Below are 19,954 nucleotides of genomic sequence, written 5' to 3' on the forward strand. Positions count from 1 at the left end.
CGACGAAGTGAGCGAGCGAACGTATCTTTGCGAGGCGCGCAATCGAAAGCGAAAAAGTGAATTCACAATCCCACACCCCAGTGCTGACCAACGCTTGCTGTGTGTGCCCGTTTAGCCGTGAAATTGTTTCGGGGAATCCAGCAGCAGGATATCCTTCCGTTTGCTCGGGTGGGCCAGCGTCGTGTGTCCGGTCGCTGGGGCCTTTTTTCTCCTCCTCCCTCCCCTCTGTGTTCGCTACAGCTCGTAATGTGCCACAGCAGCGTGTGGTTGAAACGCAATCGAGAGTGTTAAACAATAGTGAACCGAAAATCGACGGCACGGCAGCCACGCATACACGCGAGTGCGCGGTATAATACACACGGGTGGGGTGCGAAAAGTGGTTGCGGGCGCGTGTGGGAGGTAGGTAGGCAGGCAGTGCAGAAAGGAATGCATTTCGCTTTTCTTCATTGGCGGCCGTCAGCAGCAACATCATCATCTTTCACGGACACCATCGGTACCAACATCATTACCACACCCCGACGTTGTCGTCGTCGTCGTTCCTGGACGACAAGTACACGGCGGGCTGCTAGATTGGTTCATTGAGATTGGAGCGAAGTAAAAAGAGCGCACGAGAGACAGAGAGAACGAAGGAGCGAGAGAGAGAGAGTTTGACGTGTGGAACAGGACACCGCCGACAGGATCAAAAATACGGTTCCATACTAACTAGCATCATCGTCCTCATCCGGATAAATCCAAGCTCTACGAGTGGGTGGTGATGTGTGTTGCAGTTGAGAAGTGAAGGTGAGTTTCTGTAGTGGCCAAGGTAAGGTGCACGATAGGAGGTGGTACAAGTGCATCGAATGAGAAGGAAAAGCATCCTTCCTTCGGATTCGTTGTTCGTCACGGATTGTGTGCATAATTTTGACAATTTGAGAGAGAATGCTGGAAAGTTGAACCTCATCGAGGGAGTGTGTGTAGCACTGGTTCATGTTCATAATATTTAAATTTATGTTTGTAGGATTTTTTTCAAAACATGTTGTGTTTTTCGACCCTGCAAAGTGAAGCAAACACCGATAATCCTGGAAATGGAAAAAGTACAATTGAAGTTGAACCATATTATGGGAGCTAAGCAAATAAAGGAAACATATGGCTCTAGGGGCGGTCTGGTGGAGGGGCAACAGTGGCGCCGGTTTTCACACGACAGAACCGGTGATCAAATCCCATAAGGATCGTTCTCGCGTAGTGGAGGACTGTGACTATCCAACTACGTTGTATATCAGCAAGTCTAGGAAACCATTTGATGGCCAGCGTGACCTTAGAAGGTCGTTAAGCCAAGAAGGAAGATATGGCTCAGAATGCCAGCCTTTAAATGGTCGCTAAAGAAGATTTAGCAGCTAAGGCTTAGGAAAAAAAGAAAAATGTACATAAAATGAGTTTTTTGAGGTGGTTTGGTGTTAGGGATCCTAGAGTTGCCGGTCTTCTGATGTTAGGGAAAGTGGTGAATCTCATTCGGAACTTCCCTACTGACTAATCGGCCAAAAAGGTAAACTAAATCATGAAAGCTATTACATCGCGTACATGACTTAGTAGGTCGTGTAGGCCAGAAGAAAAAAGAGACTTTAGATTACGTATTAAAATATTTTAAGACATTGAAATTTACAAGATTTGTTGGTAGGCTAGTTTACAGAATTATTGAGTCATTTGACCTCATTCGTCGCCATTCTAGTCGTTCTATTTGTAGCTTTTATTTCCTTTCTTATGTTCTATATAGCAGAATCTACTATCGGTAGTATCGCCAACTAGTAATATTAAAGAACCGGCATTAAATTCAAACCTGACAGCCTCCCTGCATGCAGAACTTTTGACTATGGACGTTATGGGTAATTTAAGTTAAAGAATCCAAAAAACTGGCGGGCCGAGACCCCTCGAAGTTAGTAGTATTTAATGAGAAGAAGGAAGACAGTGCCATTACGAGAGGAAGGTTCAGATGACATCGGTCCTTGCGTGTTTAGCATCCGGTACCGGCATCATTTGTTTTTTTGCTGCGTTCAAAATCATCACCCTGACATACTTATTGAAATATGCAAAGGTTTGCAAAACTTAGGGGCTCATTTGTAAATGTTGCATGCCAAGTGGAGTGCTAACGGCTCTGTCGATGATGTACGCTAATTTTATGCAAATACTTTTTGTGTCGTTTGATTTATTTAAGCCATATAAATGCTCCTGCCTAACTGGACAGGCTTGTACGGTGCGTAAATGAGTGTTCCTCTGTTCAGAGGGCGATTGTTTTCGGTGGAATTCATTTTCCCAACTTTCTTAGCAAGCTCCTAGTAGGCGGAAAGTTTCTCAGCATGGGTTTCATGTGACCCGTGAGTGTAACCTTCCGAGAAATATTTAACAGCCATAGGTCGAGGTCGAGAAAATTGGAGAACTTTTACTGAATGTGTGGTGCGTTCTTTTGAAGGAGGGAAAAGGATTAAATTTCGTCCAAAGGTGTGCTCTCAGTATCATGAGCTGCTCAGCCCCGCGCGCCATACAGGCTCGAAGCAAATGAGAAGTCGTTTAACCTTTGGTGTCAACGGGCAAATTTACAAACCTCTGCTGAAATACGATTTGGGTTGGCTGTTATCGTAAATATTCCATTTTTTCCACACATTGTTGCTTGGTGTTTTATCGAGATTTGTTGGATGATTGCGACCATTTTTGTGGTTGTTGCTATGATTGTGGTTATATTCTTCATTATAAACAATCATAAATTGCTTCGACGCTCGAAATCGCCCAAACTGGAAGCCGCGCTTAAAGTAAAGTACATCATCATCCCCTAGCTCACGCACCACCATAAGGCCCCCATCAACATATCAGTGCATGAATTTCAACATCGAACGCAGAGCCAATGGAGAGCAGCGCACGCACGCATGCACGCACTTGCTCACACCGACAGCAGCGGCCATAATATCGTAAATATGTTCCCCTAGCCTCATTCCGAAATTGGAGTGTTTGCGTTTTTATTTAGAAAAATCAGTTCGGAGGCCACCGCGCTACAACGCGCGCCCTGCCTGCCGGATGACGGCGGTGTGTGATGCGTCCAGGGAAACCACTTGAACTGTGGATTCCGAAGCAACAGCGAGCCAATCGAATACTGGTTTTCCGAGCCCGAGCTCAAAGCATCAGCACGGAGTGCGGAATCGATAGATGGAATGGAATAAAATAGAAACTAAACGATCAAACTACCAGATCGATGCTCACGCAGCGACGGCCAGATTTTCAGGTGGCTTACCGATACCTTGCCTGTTGCAAGCGCTGCTGGAACTGGTTTCACGCCCCAAGCCTCAGGTACGCTGGCAAGGCATTCCTCCACCTCGGGTTTGTGTATTACTATCGCAACATTTGACCATATATATATAAATTGGTCGATCACAAGACCTCTCCGGCTCTACGCTTTCTCACTTGCACTTGCAATTCGCTGTGAGGGGTCCGGCTGTCCGAGCCGGACCTAGTCAAATTGCGGAACCATACAACACGCCAACCCGAGAAAGGACAGCGTTTGCTCATGTTTGTTTGGTTTTCTTTTTCAAGCCACTCTCCGGTATTGGCGGGCAGGGTGGAGGTTTTCGGCGGAACAGCCCGATAGGCAAGCGGCTGTGTGTGTGTCCAAAAGGGTGCACACTTCAGTAAGTTGATGGCTTGCTTACCCGTTGGTTGCCCATTTCTAGCATTGATTGACACTCCCTCCACAGGTAGTACATGCTCGCACACCAGATCCACCCCAAGAATGCACCGGATCCTCCGTGATCGTAGCTTTTGCTGGTGCTCAGGGCTGCCAGCCCAATGTTGTCAGGGTTTTCAACGAATTGTCAACTCACCCGCAAGCTGTGTCGCTATCGTTTGGAATGCGTCGAGGATGGATGGCTCGATGATGGATGGAGACTTCCAAAGCAAGATCTAGGCTCTACCTCGAGCGTTAGACAGCGATGTAGAAGGTTAGAAACTTGCGTGACAAACCAGCTAAACGTATTGTTGTCCTTCAGAAAAGCCGAAAGCTTTGGCAAAATTTGACACAAATCACATTGTTGATTTTTTTCGCGACAAAACCCCGCAGACCCAAACGATTTTTGTTATTTAATCCTCCTCCCCCTCCACGGCCGGATTGTCGGATACACGAAGGTTACGAGATCCATCAGATGTTCGAAGATTGTTGAGATAGAGAGAGAGAGAGAGAGAGAGTGAGAGAGAGAGAGAGAGAGAGAGAGAGAGAGAGAGAGAGAGAGAGAGAGAGAGAGAGAGAGCGTAACAAAATTGGTGAACCTCACGGTACAATGCAACAGTGTTCCCGTGTACCGAAGTCGCTGACCTCGCCTTAAGGTTTTTCGGTGCGGGTTCGGACAACAGCCTGCACAAACGTCAGAGCACCATCATCGCGTTCCACCCGAGGGAGGCCTAAGAATGGACACGTTAGTGCCACCGCCGGTTGTCGTGCTCCGTCTACCGAGATTGGATGACACTTTGACAAGGTTTCAAAAATAGATAAATCAGTACAGCCTTCCAGTAGTAGTGTAGTAAGTGTATGCCTTCCTTTTGGTTGTTGCTGCTGTACATGCTGCTGCCGTCTGTGTTCCGTGCACGGGTCAGACGATGAAGCAGTTTTGCACGGTACCTTCAGCAACTGGCACCGACCGAAAGGAGGCTCCATAAGTTTGTTGCCTCCCCCTTTGCTTGGTCGGTTGGTCTCGGAAACTTGTTGCAAAACTTAGGGTTCTGAAACAGTGTCGGTTTGCTTGTTCGGTGAAGGGTCACGCTTGTGGCGGCGGGTGTACATTACGCGGTCAAAGGTTGCAGACGGATGAGAGGGTGATTTTGTGTGATTTGTAAAGCAAATGGTGTCTTGGTGGAGGCTCCCCCCGTTATGAGTGAAAAGGTGTACAATGTAGCGTGCTCGTTCGAGCTTTCGCAGGACTATGACGTGCTTTTCGTGCTGTCCATTCACACGCGAGAATGGTGTGATGCGCGGTGAAGGCGAGGCATCGGAAAATTGCTAAAATATTCACTACACTGGGGAGATCCGGCAGACAAGCGTTTAATCGGTTATTCTGTTGCAGCAGAATAATTATGCTAAAGGCGAGATTTGAGATTCTTGCAGAACGAAATCAGCAGGAGAGGTTTATTTCAGAATGGAGTTTTTGCACGTTTTGTTACGATGTGCGATGAATTTACAATCGTTTCTATTATCTTAACCGAGAGTATGTAATTAGTTAATGCAAATTGTCATGGATTCTTCAAACGTGCATTTAAGACAATAGACTTTAGACTGTGTTAAATTTTAAACGTATAGTTAATGACTAAAAGGAAGTGTTCAACAAAATAATGCCACCTTATTTCTGGTGGGATTTCTTCGGCATTCTAGATATAAAGTTCAATAGATATGACGCAAAAATAAAATCTTTTTTCTTAGTAGTTTTTGCGACTTATACATTAATTACTGCTCCGCAAGAACTATACATTCCATTGAGATCATCCGAATAATCGAGGCATTTTCTCCACTGAAGAATATCCCACAGCTCTGTCAAAAATAATTTTCAGTGCTACGCCACTTGGACAGCTTCGTCTCGGTCATGGACATCGAGTTTGTGGTCTATCTTGTGCCGGATATTTTTCACCGATCTTCGGCTCTGTCTTCAGTATTAAAAGGGTCCTGCAATACTCCTTAGAGGCGATGCTATGATCCCGTCAGCCCCAAGATTTCATATAGTTGAATCTTGGTGTAATTCGAATTGTATAATAGCGGCCTCCTCGAAACTGAGCCTGTGGAAGGACATGTCCTATCAAAGGTGGAGAAATCATGAACAATCAACCAATCTCACGTTCCTTTATTGCGCCTAATTTCATTGATCTATTCTAAAGAGTCCTCAGGCACGGACAAGAGTCAATATCGACGACCACAAATATAAAAAAATGTTGGGAGCCCTTCAGTCAACTAATTCGATGTGTAAAGCCTCCAAGGATCTTGGTCCGCTTCTGATCACAATTCCATCGATCTCTCAATTTTGTTGCTCAGATATAAACCTCGCTGTTCGAACAATTTACTACACTTTAACTGTTGCAAATAATTTAATATCGCTGTAATAATTGTTCTGTATCCTAAAAACTTCATCATCATCATTATCTATTCTGAATTCAAGACATTATCTAATTTTTTTTTATTCTCGCGTTTCTTTTTAGCCATGAATATTGTGCTGATTGCCCGGCAGGAAATGAATCAATAAATGCAGTTCCGTGAAGAGCACTTCAAATAGTTGCCCCCAAAAATTCAACGATCCTACACCAACGATACAGTGGTTCTTGGGATTCTACATGCATCCTCATTAATAGTGCGTACATTTAACAACAAAACAGCTAAACTTGCTTAGCTGCTACATACGATCCCAGCGGCGATCGCGTGATCGAATGTGCTGTGCGTGCGTTTTTACCAGTGTCCCACCGGGTCGCTCTGTTGTGTGAGGGTGTATGTGTGCCGTTCACAAGTGGTTTCGCGTGGATTTGACCGGCCATTTGTTTTACTGAAAGTGTGCAACATTAATTTAGGATAGCTGTCGACGGTAAAGCGTACCGTCCAGTTGTAGCTTTTGCCAGACAGCCAGGCAAAGTTAGGACAAACGTCGTCCCCAGTGGCGTCGATGTGTGGCGGCCGTGTGCTCAGTGCCGGTGCACCAGCAGTGGAGTGGATCGGCGGACACAAAGCTTAAGCGGTTGGGCCGTGGTGGTGCCGCTAGTGAAAGTGTTTGCAAAAAAATTAAAATAATCGCACGAAATCTCATCCAGCAAAGGTGCAGCTGGTGGTGTGGCGCACAGATCAACCCGCGAAGGGAAAAGAAAAAGAGAAACAGAAGAAAATACTCTTTGACGTACACAAACACACACACACACACACACCATACATATGTATGCACGCACCGACAGACACCAATTTTGTTGGTACACGGTGTGGGCGTGAAGAATTTTGGAATTTTTCCACCGGTTAAGATTTCCGCGCAACACCGCAACAACTACACACACAAACGCGCGCACGAGGAAAAATTGCAATCGCGAAAGAGCGCGAGTTTACCCTTTCTGCACCCCACCCCCAGTAGCAGCTGATCGCAACGGGGTGTTAGTCCGGTCAACGAGCATCGGTACACTATTTTGGGTCGCCATTCGGATAACAAAAAGCCGCCAACCTGGAACTAATGGAATTAGAGAATATCGTGGCCAATACGGTCTACCTGAAGGCGCGTGAAGGTAAGTGTTGGAATAGTTTATGAATAGGGATAGAATAGGGATTTCATGTGCCTGTCCTTGGAGGTGTTGGGGATATGTTTTTTGGTGGGTGAGGGTGTTGGCTGGGTGAACTGGATCTATTTTTGGCACACCGCGAAAAACGATCTAATTTTGGGACTCCACACATTTTCTTCTCTCTGTTTTGGTTTTTTTTTCTTTCTGTCCCCCCCACAAAATCCCTCCAAATTCTTCCCGTATTCCCTGTGTGTGTGCGCGCGAATAGAGTGGTTTATTTGATTGCTCCTGTTTTGGCGGTTTGTTTGTTTGGTTGTTGGTTACCCGTTTGTTTGGTCTTTCAAACAAGCCGTTATGAGATGTTGCTTTGCGGCCAGAAATTTATCCCTAACATACATGGAACATGCTACAATTGAAGCTTAGTGGGGTGTATTTTACGTCAATCGAACCTCTCGACGAATTGTGGAAAACATACCTATTTGCGATCGCGAGGGGGGGGGGGGGCTTTTGAAAGCTGGTGGGAGATACATAAAATTTTCCAAACAGCTTACCCTTCCCCCCGATGACTGCTTAAGAGGGTGGTTGATAGTACACGGTAGCTTTTGCGAGCTGATTCCAATGGAAAAGAAATGCCTGTTTTTTCCCTTCTTTCGATCAGATTTTTTTTTTTCGAACACACAAACACACACACACTCAAATGCCTGCAGTCCCGCTTATGAATGATTGATAGGCAAACGTTTATCACAAACGTGCGCGCATTTGCTGCTGGCAGTACTTGCGGGCGTCGTCGTCTTTTCTTTTTGAATTCCAGAATAACGATTTACGGATGATTTAGCCGCGAGTATGGGCGAGGTGCTACTCGAATTTTGTTTATCTTGCGGTTTGTTCAACACTCCACGGTGTGGCGCAATGTAACCCATTGAAGCGAGAATGTGTTGAATCGATTAGTGTCGTGTGGCTAGTACGAAAAGACACCCTAAGTCTTAGTTTTTTGTTAGTTTTGTTGTATCGCATTACGTTTCGGATTGGATTATTTTGTAAAGGGAGTTTATTGGACTAAATGTTTTAGAGCAATTTTTGAATGAACTCTATCTGATGTATAGTAGAGCCCTCAGTGGTGCTATATGAATTTTTTGTGACACTTATGGGAAGGTATGGGAAGGAGCCCTCTTATGGAGTTGTTTTGGCATGATCGTGCTTGTTTCAGTTATTATTAACGATGGAGTTGCAACGTAGACAATTAATTGTGCACATAGAAAATTCCACTTGATCCGGGAGAAAAATAGGAAAATTCCTGTAAATCGCGTCTTATGCTGTCGGATATGTTTTGAAATGGTTTCGGGAACGTCAAAGCATGGCTAGAAAAATTGACCAAAATCGTCGTTCAGGAACAATGTATCGTTAGCTGAGCTATAAGTTGTTGAGAACGTACCAGGCTAACCTTTGACTTTCGAATGGGGATATTGCAAAAAAATACGGTGCAGCATAAGTACCGCCAGAAGAATCAGATTGAGTGCAGGCTAGCGCTCTCTTCGTGCCAAAAAAAAAAAACCACCAAACAGAACTCTGAAGCATGATTACATCGCCAAACCAAGTGCTTCAAAAATTGTATGACGAGGTTGTTCTAACGATGTACGCGGTTTGCGTTCTTATGGATGACGAAAAGTACATCAAAATAGATTTGAGGCAGGATTCTGACCAAAAATTTTATGTTGCCACAGCACGGGGTGATGTGCCCAAAAAATATAAGTTCGTTTTTGCTGACAAATAAGCCTGCAAATCCTCATGGTATGGCAAGGCATCTGCAGCTGTGGGCACAAAACACGGTTTTTTTTTTTAACAAATCAATCTATGAACTTGACAGTCTATGAAGATCAGTGTCTGGAAAAGTGTGTTTTGCTTTTTATTAAAGCTCATAAAGTCCCAATTAAACTCTGGCCAGATTTGCCAACTGTCCAACGCATACTATTAGAAAAAAACAGTTTCTGAAGGTAGATAAATCGGTTGTGCGGCAGCTTATGAGAGGTATCAAACGAAGGATGCGTGAATACAACCGTACATAAACAATTATTTTTTCTTGAGTTTGTTTGTTGAAAGAACAATAAAAAAGCTCTTCATTTCATGTAAAAAGTATATATCTCTATGTTAAAAATTACTCATTTTACAGCCTGTGATGGGTGACCGAATTCTAAATGAAAGGCACATTAATTGTAGCTTTAAAAACGACATCCAAAAATCAAATTCAAAGCCAATTGAAAGATGACTTCGGTGGAATTTCAATCGAACCGAACTGTGTACAGAAACCGAAGTGAAATGTGATTTCTGCTCCGAAAACGTCAACAGACGATAGAAAAGTCCCCGCCGAAAAGTCGTAAAATAAGTTTCCTTATTCCAAAACTTTTACAATGTACCGTTGAATTGACAAAGAACAGTGAATCAAAGGGAGCAAAAAAAAGGAAAGAAAAAGCCCATAGTTGGTTTGGTGTACTACCAGCAAGCACCAAATGTAACCCTCCTACCGACTTAACCACATTTTATTGCCAAAGTTTGGTGTGCTTCTAAGGATAACGTACCAGCAAGCAAGTTATATGTCACATTCAAATTTGATTTACTGAACTTCTTTTTCTTTTCTGCTAAAATGGTCAGTTCAAAAATGGATTTTATGTTGGCAAAAGAATAGCTTTTACTTGTACTGATGACTGTACTCTTGAGCAGCAGATTTTATGCTTTGCGCAATGCATAAATTGCACATTTGCCTTTTGCCGCCAATGTAACGAAAATTCCCCGCCAACTTATGGTCGGGAATTCGGGCTTTAATTGCTTTCGATCGCAATACAAGCTCCCAACGGTGTAGGTGTAGGTAAGCGTGCGTCTTAAGCCTAACATCTAAAGCAATCAATTATTATCAATTAAAGTTTAATTAAACCTTTTTGACTTTTGCCTAGTGGAGTTCAACCCTTTTGGGAGGAAGAAATCCCATTTGCGCGACGTTTTTAGCTCCGTTTTGTTTCCGCCCGGGTGTTACCACTCCGGGAGCGGTTTAAATAATCAATTTGGCACCACCAGAGCTTGCCCATTTCAACTTGATAGAGGATCTTGTTTGCACTAGGATTGTTATGTTATTAATTTTTGGTCAAAGAAGACACACGCACGCGAACCAGTTCCGGAAAATGTGATGTTTTTGTTGACACTTCACATCCGCCCTTCGCCTCTTCCGTCTGCTTTTTGGGTAGCAGGGCTTGGAGTTGTATACGAGCTACACCACCTCACCTGCACCGTACCGCAAGACCTCAACAAAGGTGCCCGTTATGCTGATTCTGTTTCCTTGTCCTCCGGTACAGACATCCGGGACCAGCATAGTTAGTGTGTGATCTGGAATGGCGTAATCGATACACCGAGGGCCAGGATGGAAAATGGAGAGATAGCCAGCGGAAGGAAGGGTAATTATTTCGTCGAAAGGTCTCGTCAGTTGTGCAAACAGGGACTCACATATAGCGTCGTCATATCGCACGTACTGTACCGGTTTGTAGGCCCTGGTTTTATTGATATCTACTAAACGAGTATATGACGTCGCACGAATGACGTAGGTATTCTATCAAACAGCTGCCGCAACGCGAATGGAGCGTTGCTGGTGCTTCTTGGGCGTGTGTGTGTTACCTTTCGGTTCGGAAATATCGAACGTGATAAAATGAAATCATTTAAAAACCCAAAAATCAGGCTAATCGGACATTTAAAAGAAGTGTCTATATTATGTACAAACATGAAACTGACCACGCGGTGTGAGGACCAAAGAATTGAAAGGTTGCGGATGAAGCCGAATGGGTAGGGGGTGAACAATGACGTTTTGTTGATTGAATCTGCCCATTTTTCGATGGATTGTAGAGACCTTGATGGACCCACCGCGTTGACAGCGGTCCGGTCTGTGTCCGTCGGCAGTGTCCGACATTGACAGATGGGGATGAAGTTGTCCGCTTACCCAAGTGATGAAGTGCGTCGGCGCACCGTCCATGATCTCGGATCCACTTGAAGCGATATATTCACACACACACACACAATCCATCCAGCACCATCCGCCGCCCGATTGCCAAAATGGTAGTACAAGTGTGAACTTTTGGTTTCCGTCCGATTGCATGTTTAGTGTGTGACTTCCCCTTGCCTGTTTGTGGGTCATTTTTGCTATTCTTGAACCAGCGCCGACCCGATCACAAGTGAGAAGATGTATGTTTTGTGTGTCTGTTCGGAAGGCGAAGGCGCAAAAAAAAAGGATGTCATGTTTTGTTGTATCGGAAATCTTTTGTTGGCAGGATGGAAACGGCACGAGCTGTTTTGACAGCATTGACAGGAGAACATACTGGAACCGTTTTTGGTTCATGGTACAATATGTTTGCTGTTTGTGTCGGACATAGAGTTCAAATCGCAAAGAGCTATGGGAGAGGGTCATTCAGCAAGCACTACGAGTGGTTGGATGGGCTTACGCGCTTACAAATGACCAAAATTCCTGGTTCAGTGAAGGTCGTGTCTAGCCATTTATCAAGCTTGACGGATATGCGACAGGATATAGCAAAAGAAAGGCAAAAATAATATTGGTTTTTCTTTTATTTTTGATTCGATTTGTTCGTAGTGAAAGTGACCGAAAATCAGCAAATTAAAAAGAATCAACAAAAAGCAACATGAGAAAACTAAGGAACAAAAAAGAAGATCAGAACATAAAACTGATAACAAACGAACTACTTTTCAGTTTTTAATCAAGCATAACGCACATCTGTCTTAAAACGTCATATTTGAGGTTCATTGAAAGGCATCTGAGACATCCCTCGGTATCACCAATGATCATCACCTTCAAAAGATTGTGTGATAATTAACAGCATAAGCGAGGAAAATTCGATAATTGCAAAAAAAAGTGATATAAATTATAAAATAACGCTCCGAAAGATCCACGAGCAACTTTTCCATGTTTGTGACTGTTATTTTAAAGGTTCCCCAACCTTGTGACTTTGGCCCCGCGCTTGTCACGGGATGGGAAAAGGTTTGTGACAGCATAAGCCAGGGCGGGCTGACGAGATAAGTGATAATGAGCGCTATTTCCAGTTCGGGCTTATCTTCGACCTAAACAACCGTAACAGAAGGCAGCAGGCCTGTGCCCGTTTATTTATTCCCAGTGCCACATGCCCCCGAGATTGGCATGTGATTTGGCTGTGAGTAAACAAAGCGACACCACCACCACCGCCTTGTCTCTTGGCGTGGCGCACCTTCCCGACGGTGGTCTTTATTAACACAGTAGTTAAGTGATGTTTTTTTTTCTCATTGCGTCCGAATTTCGTGACGTTAAATAAAGGTGTATGAAAGGTCCTGAGTGCTACGTACTTAATGGCCGCTCCAATTTCTGTTTGAAATAGATGAGAAATATATTTTATATTTTAAAAGGTAAGTGGTTGGTTTGGATTTCCCGGTAAAGATCAATCGTTTTGCTTTCTATAATATTCTTTGCTCGTGGTATTAGGGTTTGCGCCGATGACGCTGTGACGTTTGTGACGTCTATGCGGTTTGCTGGACTAAAATTTTTATTCCAATTTTACGGTTGAGCGGCAGATGGCACGAGTAAACCATAAAAATATTCGCATTAAAAATGTTTATTTTTTAAAGCTTGTAAAAAAACATCCAGGGCTATCACCCATGTTAAACCCTACCGAAGAGAGATTCCGCATTGGCGCGGATCAAAGTTTGTAAATATAAGGCAAAAGCAGCGAACAGCTCAAACTGGCCCGTACCGGTTAGCGGCCGGCCGGTTGAATCCAAAGTACAAAGCATGGGCGGCGCAACAACAGTACATTGCCATCATCATCATCATCATCATCACGATCGCGATCATCATCCTCTGCTACCACCGCTGAAATGTGTAGAGAGGACAGCGAGCTCGCATTATCACAAACGGCACACACGGCTAGTGGCAATCCAATAAACCGCGCAGCAGCAACGAATCCGACTGACGTCGGTTTGCAGGACGGGGTTCGTGTCACTTGGGTTCGCGGGGTTTTGACCAAACGCGTTTCGCAACGTCAATCGCACCTTCCGAACCCTTTCCGTGTTGGTTGTTGGCTTTTATTTTTCTCGCGGTACCGTTTTATTGCACCCCTTTCCCGAGCATTCTCAGTGCCAGCGAATGCTTTCGAGACGAGCTTTAACATGGTGTGTATATGTTTGTTTTGCATACAAATAGAAAAATAAAAAACGCACCATCCTCTGGCTGTCTAGTCGGTGCCTCTCCTCTCCTTCAGTGATGCTATTCGAGCAGTGAGGAGCAAATTTTCAATTGAAGGCTAGATAGAGTGTTTACCGGTGGCATCTTCTAAGTGTCGAAACTATGCTACCTCACTGAACACACGAATCGCTTCAAAAAGCCAAAGTCCAAGGCCGGGTCTACAGCAGATGAGCAAGATGAGAAAGCTTTACAGCATCTCTTTGGCAACGAAAAAAAAAAAAACAGACTCCTTGTGGTAAGCTTCGTCGGTCCATTTCCTTCCTGTTCGATAGTGATGCCGCCTCGTAAAATGATAATTTGATTCTCACATTTTCTATTCGATTAGCTCGCTTCCTTCGAAGCGTTACCGTTCGTCTTTGTTATGTGGCCTGTGGCACGGGTCCCTGTCTGCCTATCGCTTTTTTACATCTGCTCTCGCGGTAGTGTAGTTGGGCGACCGACCCGACTGAGGTGCAGCGATGTGAATGACGAGCCATTGCTCGATCGAGTCCACAATATTAGTAGACGCCGGAGAGTGGCATCGGGCATCGGCAAGGCGCGAAGAAAAGTTGGATGGCGTAGCAGCATTTGTGACGCGCGGGCACTGCTACGTAACTAGCCATCGTTGGCCAGCGGTAGATATAATTAGGAAAATTGCTACGTTTATCACACCTTTGTGAGAGGTGTGCGCCGATGTCTCCGATGGTCGCGATCGACAAGATGCAAATGAGATGCGAAACGTGTTCGTGTTACGCTCTGCTATCAAAATAATGTCGATTGAGAAGAGTTAACCGTAAGCTTAACAAAACAAATTTGGAAAATTAGTTTTTACTTTGCCACGGAGAGCCAACGTTTGAGCTTGGGCTTTATTTGTGCCGGCTTATCGATTGGTTTGTTACTTGCTTCATCAATATGAATTGATGAAAATTGATGCTAATATTCTTTTTTGTCAACCAGTGCGCTCGGTGTTCGGAGGGCGGGGGGCGAATGTTGGCCGTGGTTGAAATTTTGCATCGCGGCAATGTAAACGTTCCACGCACAACCAGCCGAGCTATTGAGCTAGCCGAGCTGGGGCTAGAATGTATTTTTCCACGGTTGAATTTTGAGGTGTTTGTGTGGGCGGCAAAAATCAAAGCCAAAATGTGCAAATTCGTTAAGAAACTAGAGCAGCTCGTTTGTTTGGCGTTACGGGTTTTAGCGTGGCCGGCGGTTCGCTTACCGCCCGAAATGAATAAAGATTTCATCTACAAAGTGCGCGATACCACAGCACCTACCTGTCCTCTGCTTTCTTCGCCCGCACAAGCTGTTTGCCCGTCCCGAAATTCACGAAGCGAAGTAAACAAGTTGCCGCGCACGCTCTCATTGATATGCACAAAATAATAGGAGCAGTTACATCTTCGGTGGTGGAAAATCGCACAAAAAGGACGACACAGCAGCACAGGACTGCCGCATGGCAATCCTGGTGCTGGTTGGGCCGTCCGATGTCCGGATCGTTGTCAGTCTGTGGCAGCGTTGACTATATACGCTTGGCCAAGCATGAACCTTCCAAACGACACGCGGAAGGTTGTTTCCGATAATCGAAAGTGAATTCGATTAACTCGTCGCATTTTTCCACGGCCGCAAAGACGACGCCATTGGTCGATCGGTGATCGGGAGTATATATGGTTATTGGATGGATGAGCATTGCCCCGGGTACACACACACACACACCGAACGGAGACAACAATTTGGCTTGGCACACTAAAAGCAGGCCTCGTAAACGATTGGTTTTGTCGAACTCGTAAGGTTTCGGGCTATTTTTAGGGTATATTGGTTTTCCGGCGAGCCCAAACAAAACTATCGGCCGGAAAATTGTTCAATACCGTGCAAATTTCGATGCGCTATTCCTGGCTATTGGGTTTGTGTGCAGTAAATTGTTCTTGTTGAAATCATCTGCCCCTGGTTTGGTATCCTTCATTATCTAATATGGAGTAGTGGAGTGCAAGGCAAAGAATTTATGAAAAGATCGGATGAATCTGTTCTAAGAATCAATCCGAGTGAATTGTATAAACACTTACGCTAATCAATCGATGTTGGCTGTTTGTATGAATTAGGAAATCAATATCCTTGCTTGACGTACCATTGGAGGAAATTAGTTCAATAACATCATTAATGGTTGTTCATTCTTTCGTCCAATCAAACCGTACCAGTGAAAAGTGCAACAGGCCTCTGCTTTATTTATTCATTGCACTCCCTCGTACCTTTTGGCCGTGGCAATTAGCGACGCCTGTTAACGAAACGATCAATTAATGTTCGTCCCGCACGATTTATGCTACCCCGTTACACTACCATAACGCGCGGCCACCACTATTGTGTCGCCGCGTTACGATTTTTCCGAACCCAATGACCGTTGGTACGGCACACCGTCCGTAGACGACGTTCGTACCGTGAGAACACTCCTTTTTCTTCGCTAGCTGGACAAACTGTCCCGTGCCCCCCAGGTAAAACCCACCATTTTGGAGGGTGGTAATTAAAGGTATCGCCTCCCAATCATCGACGCCGGGAGTCTTGATGGCCGTCAAAAAAAAAAAAAAAAAAACAGTCGGCAATTGTAATGATGGTTATGCTTTTGGTTTCACAACGACACAACCACTCGGTTGGTGTATCTTTCCACTGATTGGCAACCGGGTAGGGTCGTCGAGTAATCTCTCTTGTTGTTGGAAAAGTTGTTGAAAGCTCGGTAAATTGGTATTCTTTAATGCTTGGAGATATTAGGGTAAGAACATGTACTGCGCAAAAAGCTCATTTCTTTTGCCCACTTCCTTCCACCATGCAAACCATCATCGTTTCCATTTAATTGAAGTGTGTCTTTGCACGCACCCAGCGGCGTTGACAGCTGACTAGAAAACCACGTCTTTAACTGGGCGGCCTCCGGTAAGAGGACGCAAAAAACACCTTGCCACTGGCGGGAGTTTCGCCAACCGGATAATTAAGTGTGTGTACGTCTTCATGAATTAAAGATTTGTGCTCTTGTCGGCGAGTTTAGGGTCGGCGAGTGTACGCTCGGGGGCCCGATGCCGGAGGGCACTCGCGAAGGTGGAAGCTGTAAGGATATATTCGGTCACTTCAGCTGCCACGCGCAATGTGACGGCAAGTGACGGGGTCGATCGATCACTGTGAAACCCTTAGGCTAGTTGTGGAGCTTGGTCGCGAGTTGGAGGTACGGTTGCGGTTTGGTGTCGATGGTGTGACAAATGTCATTAGTAAAGTTTTGCTTCATTATCCACCGGTGGATCGTTAACTGACTCGGAAAGTGTTTCATCTTTGATTCGGATAATTAAAAGTACAGACCGTTGAAAGATCAAGGAAAGTGATAACCGGCAGCAACGTGGGAGCCATCCCACGTTACACCTACTGTTTGATGGTCGTTTGCTTTATCTTTTAACGTCACCAAGTCACCTGAAATGTTAGCTTACAATACTTGGCCAGCAGAGCGCGAACGATGGAGCTTCAAAAGGGAAGTTTGTTTTGTTTTAGTTTGCATGAAGGTGTAAATCAATCGATCGAGCTTTGATCGACAAACGGTTTGGCGTGTAATCTAACGTCCACCTCTTGTTTTTGTTATTTCATGTTCGTTTTCACTCTTGTGCGAACAAAATATTGGAAGCAACTACTGCTAACAATGCCGGTTCGTCACCGGTTTTGTACAGTGATGCTTTGAGATGCAAATAAGTGGGGACAGGAAATTGTGTACCGTCGTTGGTTGCGCTACGAGCTGGAAATGGAAATGGTGTCCTTTGCTCAGGGATTTTTTTTTTTGCCCAGGATGAAGTTACGACGGAGTGTACAAAGATGCCTTCGGTAGGAAATTGTAATTAATGGCGTAAATTGCATTTGGTTTATTTGTGCTTGTCCACGAGTCCCTGCTGGCCAAGTGCTTGAGACCAGCTGGTAACAATTTTGCTCCGGGTACGGATCTGGGTGTTTGCTGAACAGAGGGCTTACATTATGCTTAAGGATGTTTTCTACCTCTTGAGTATTTTAATTTATTTTGTTGATGAAACTTTGGATGTCTTGTTCTTGAGGATATGGTTTTATTAGTTGTGTCAATTGTTTTGAAATTCTAATGAAGATAGCCCGATTAAAGCAATGCGATCCATTTTTCAATTTTAATTCTCAATTGCCTCTAATAGAAGGTTTGAATCATTTTTAATGTATTCATGTCGTTCAGTAAATGAATTGGGACAAGTGAGTTGCTTCCTAGAGGTTCCCAGTACCGTTCCATTTTGTTGAGGGTGTGATAAAAAGAATTTCTTTTTCGGTACATCTTGAGCATAACGGGTCGCCCAAGCGTAGTACCGTTCCGTTTCCTATTACGGTGTGTGACCCGTTGACCATGGCCAAGTGCACGCTCGCCCCACGATGGTTTCTATTCCGCCGTGACTTGTACAACCCTTGCCCGACGGTGAACCGATGATGCTTGCAATTGAAACGTGCTTTTGCCAAAGTCAAAATATTCGCTGAAGGTTCGCCGTTTGTTTTCGTTCTGCTTGTCGTGCTGTTTTGTCAACATAACGGTACAGTGGATTGCAGTAAAAATGGGAACACGTAATACTAGGAAACTCGTTCGATGTAATCTCACCGGGAGTACATGAGAGACTTTAACGCTTCGCAGTTTTTGGTGGAATTTATCGATGACGTAAGTATTATTTGTTATTCTTTGGATTTGAGAGACCTTTCTTGACTCGATTGTACAGTCCTGCAAAGGGAGAGATGGTCCGGTTGGGGTTCGATATTCCTTGCTCTCATGAGAAGACCAGCGCCGCTACCACCTCAAATCATTTTTGGTTTATAGACCTGCAAGCTCATAGAAACAATTTTAAGGAATACTAGAATCAAAGGCGGATTTTGCCCTTCTGTAGCCCTAAGCGGAAAGTTTTGGGCCCTTGTCAGAGGGGGACTGTGATGTATCAAAGTGTTAGGAGGCCCATGAGGAGCCACAGTCCGTATCCCGTGAGGCCCCATGATCGTAGAAGCTCTTCTCTCCGTCGAGGCATCCCTTAGGCCGGGGCCCCTTTCGAGGTGGGGGCCACACGCGGTCAATCAGTCTGCTTATAGGAAGATCGGCATTTGACCGGACTTATTTTTAGAATGTCAACAGGCAACGCCGCTGATCTTCACACGGTAGAACTGAGGTTCAAATCCCACTCAGACCGTTCTCCCGTAGTAAACACTTGACTATTCTACTATACGTGGCATCACCAAGCTTAGCAAGCCATTAGATGATGTAGGTCGTTAAATCAAGAAGACGAAGTAAATTATCGTGTCCTCACAACGGGACAAGTCCTGTAAAAAAAAAAAATTTTGCTACACTGTATTTACATTGCTTATACTATCTCTGTCCACCATCCTGCCACAACACCATCAACAATCGTTTCTCACATTTTCGCATTGCATCATAAATTGCATCTTGCGTATGTGCATTAAAAAAAAAAGTGCATCAACCCAATCAATCGCTATGACAAATCGAAATTTGATTCGTGCAATCGAAGCTAAAATCGATCGGCTTTGCACTGTTTGACGTGCGAGGAAAACCAGCACATTGTGTAAGCGTTCGTGTATAGAATGGTTTCGCTTTCGCTGCCGATTCAGCATGCATGTAAGCGGCGCGCGTACGTCATACGTCGGTGGGAAGCGTCTCATAGCAGTAATGGAAATTTATCCGCAGCTTTTTTTTTTGTTGTATACTTCTATACCTTCAAACCATCCCATATTATTGTTCCCTTCGCTTGCGGTTTTGCAATGATTGGAGCAGCAGTTGAAATGGTAGAAAATTCGAAAAAATAATACAACTTTGTTACACACACACAGCGGGGAACCGGATTTTATAGGAACGATCGTTTGTGGTTGGTTTCGCTTTCCCGTGCGGAAAACGGAAAGCTCCGGAAGGAAGCAAGATAAGAGGCAAAGAAGGAGTTTGTTTGGACGTGTGGTAACGTTACTTACTGCAAAATTGCTCGCATCACAGGGCGGCAGTGACGCGCTTGCAGGGCGGTCGTGTACTGTGCGCCTGGAACACTGTGCAATATGCACACTACGACGATCGCTGACGGCGATGCAGATGAATGCAGTTCTCGTAGTTCGTGCATAAATTTGAAAAACGTTTGCGCATTCCCCGAACCATCTATCGGGGTGGGTCAGGAACGCGATGTAACGTGTACGAGCTAGTGAATAAGGGCTAGATTGAGGATATTTATTTTTTTTGCTGTTGTGGTTGTTGTTTGGAAGGAATACTTTATGTGAACGATATTTTTGCACCTTAAAAACGATTCGATGTAGTTTATGGTGGATAGCTTGAAACATCCATCTAGACATAAACCATTGGAAGGTTATTTATTTCTGGCTTCAGGATTTGTCTGGAAGCGTGGTGCACGTGTACACAAAAAAAAAGCCACTTAAAACAAATTTATTTTCTACACATTACACAGGAAT

The 19,954-nt window shown here is 44.6% G+C and overlaps 6 protein-coding genes across 6 annotated transcripts in view; 4 read left to right on the plus strand and 2 right to left on the minus strand.

The window, feature by feature from the left end:
* LOC126556771 (uncharacterized) overlaps positions 1-19,954 on the plus strand; it is a 364,167-nt gene that overhangs the window by 300,421 nt on the left and 43,792 nt on the right. The gene's annotated exons all lie outside the window — the stretch shown is intronic.
* LOC126557752 (lysyl oxidase homolog 2B-like) overlaps positions 1-19,954 on the plus strand; it is a 249,133-nt gene that overhangs the window by 195,392 nt on the left and 33,787 nt on the right. The window lies entirely within an intron of this gene.
* LOC126558142 (uncharacterized) overlaps positions 1-19,954 on the minus strand; it is a 459,948-nt gene that overhangs the window by 159,687 nt on the left and 280,307 nt on the right. The window lies entirely within an intron of this gene.
* The window catches only part of LOC126558359 (lachesin-like), a 346,936-nt gene that overhangs the window by 119,470 nt on the left and 207,512 nt on the right, over positions 1-19,954 (minus strand). The gene's annotated exons all lie outside the window — the stretch shown is intronic.
* Positions 1-19,954, plus strand: part of LOC126556783 (protein dispatched) — a 383,943-nt gene that overhangs the window by 80 nt on the left and 363,909 nt on the right. The gene's annotated exons all lie outside the window — the stretch shown is intronic.
* The window catches only part of LOC126557363 (G protein-coupled receptor kinase 2), a 38,622-nt gene continuing 25,777 nt past the window's right edge, over positions 7,110-19,954 (plus strand). The window contains exon 1 of the mRNA XM_050213104.1: positions 7,110-7,251. Within this exon, the coding sequence (XP_050069061.1) occupies positions 7,200-7,251 (52 nt within the window). The 5' untranslated portion in view covers positions 7,110-7,199. The remainder of the gene's footprint in view (positions 7,252-19,954) is intronic.

The sequence above is a fragment of the Anopheles maculipalpis genome, chromosome 2RL (genome assembly GCF_943734695.1).
Source record: "Anopheles maculipalpis chromosome 2RL, idAnoMacuDA_375_x, whole genome shotgun sequence".
NCBI lineage: Eukaryota > Metazoa > Arthropoda > Insecta > Diptera > Culicidae > Anopheles > Anopheles maculipalpis.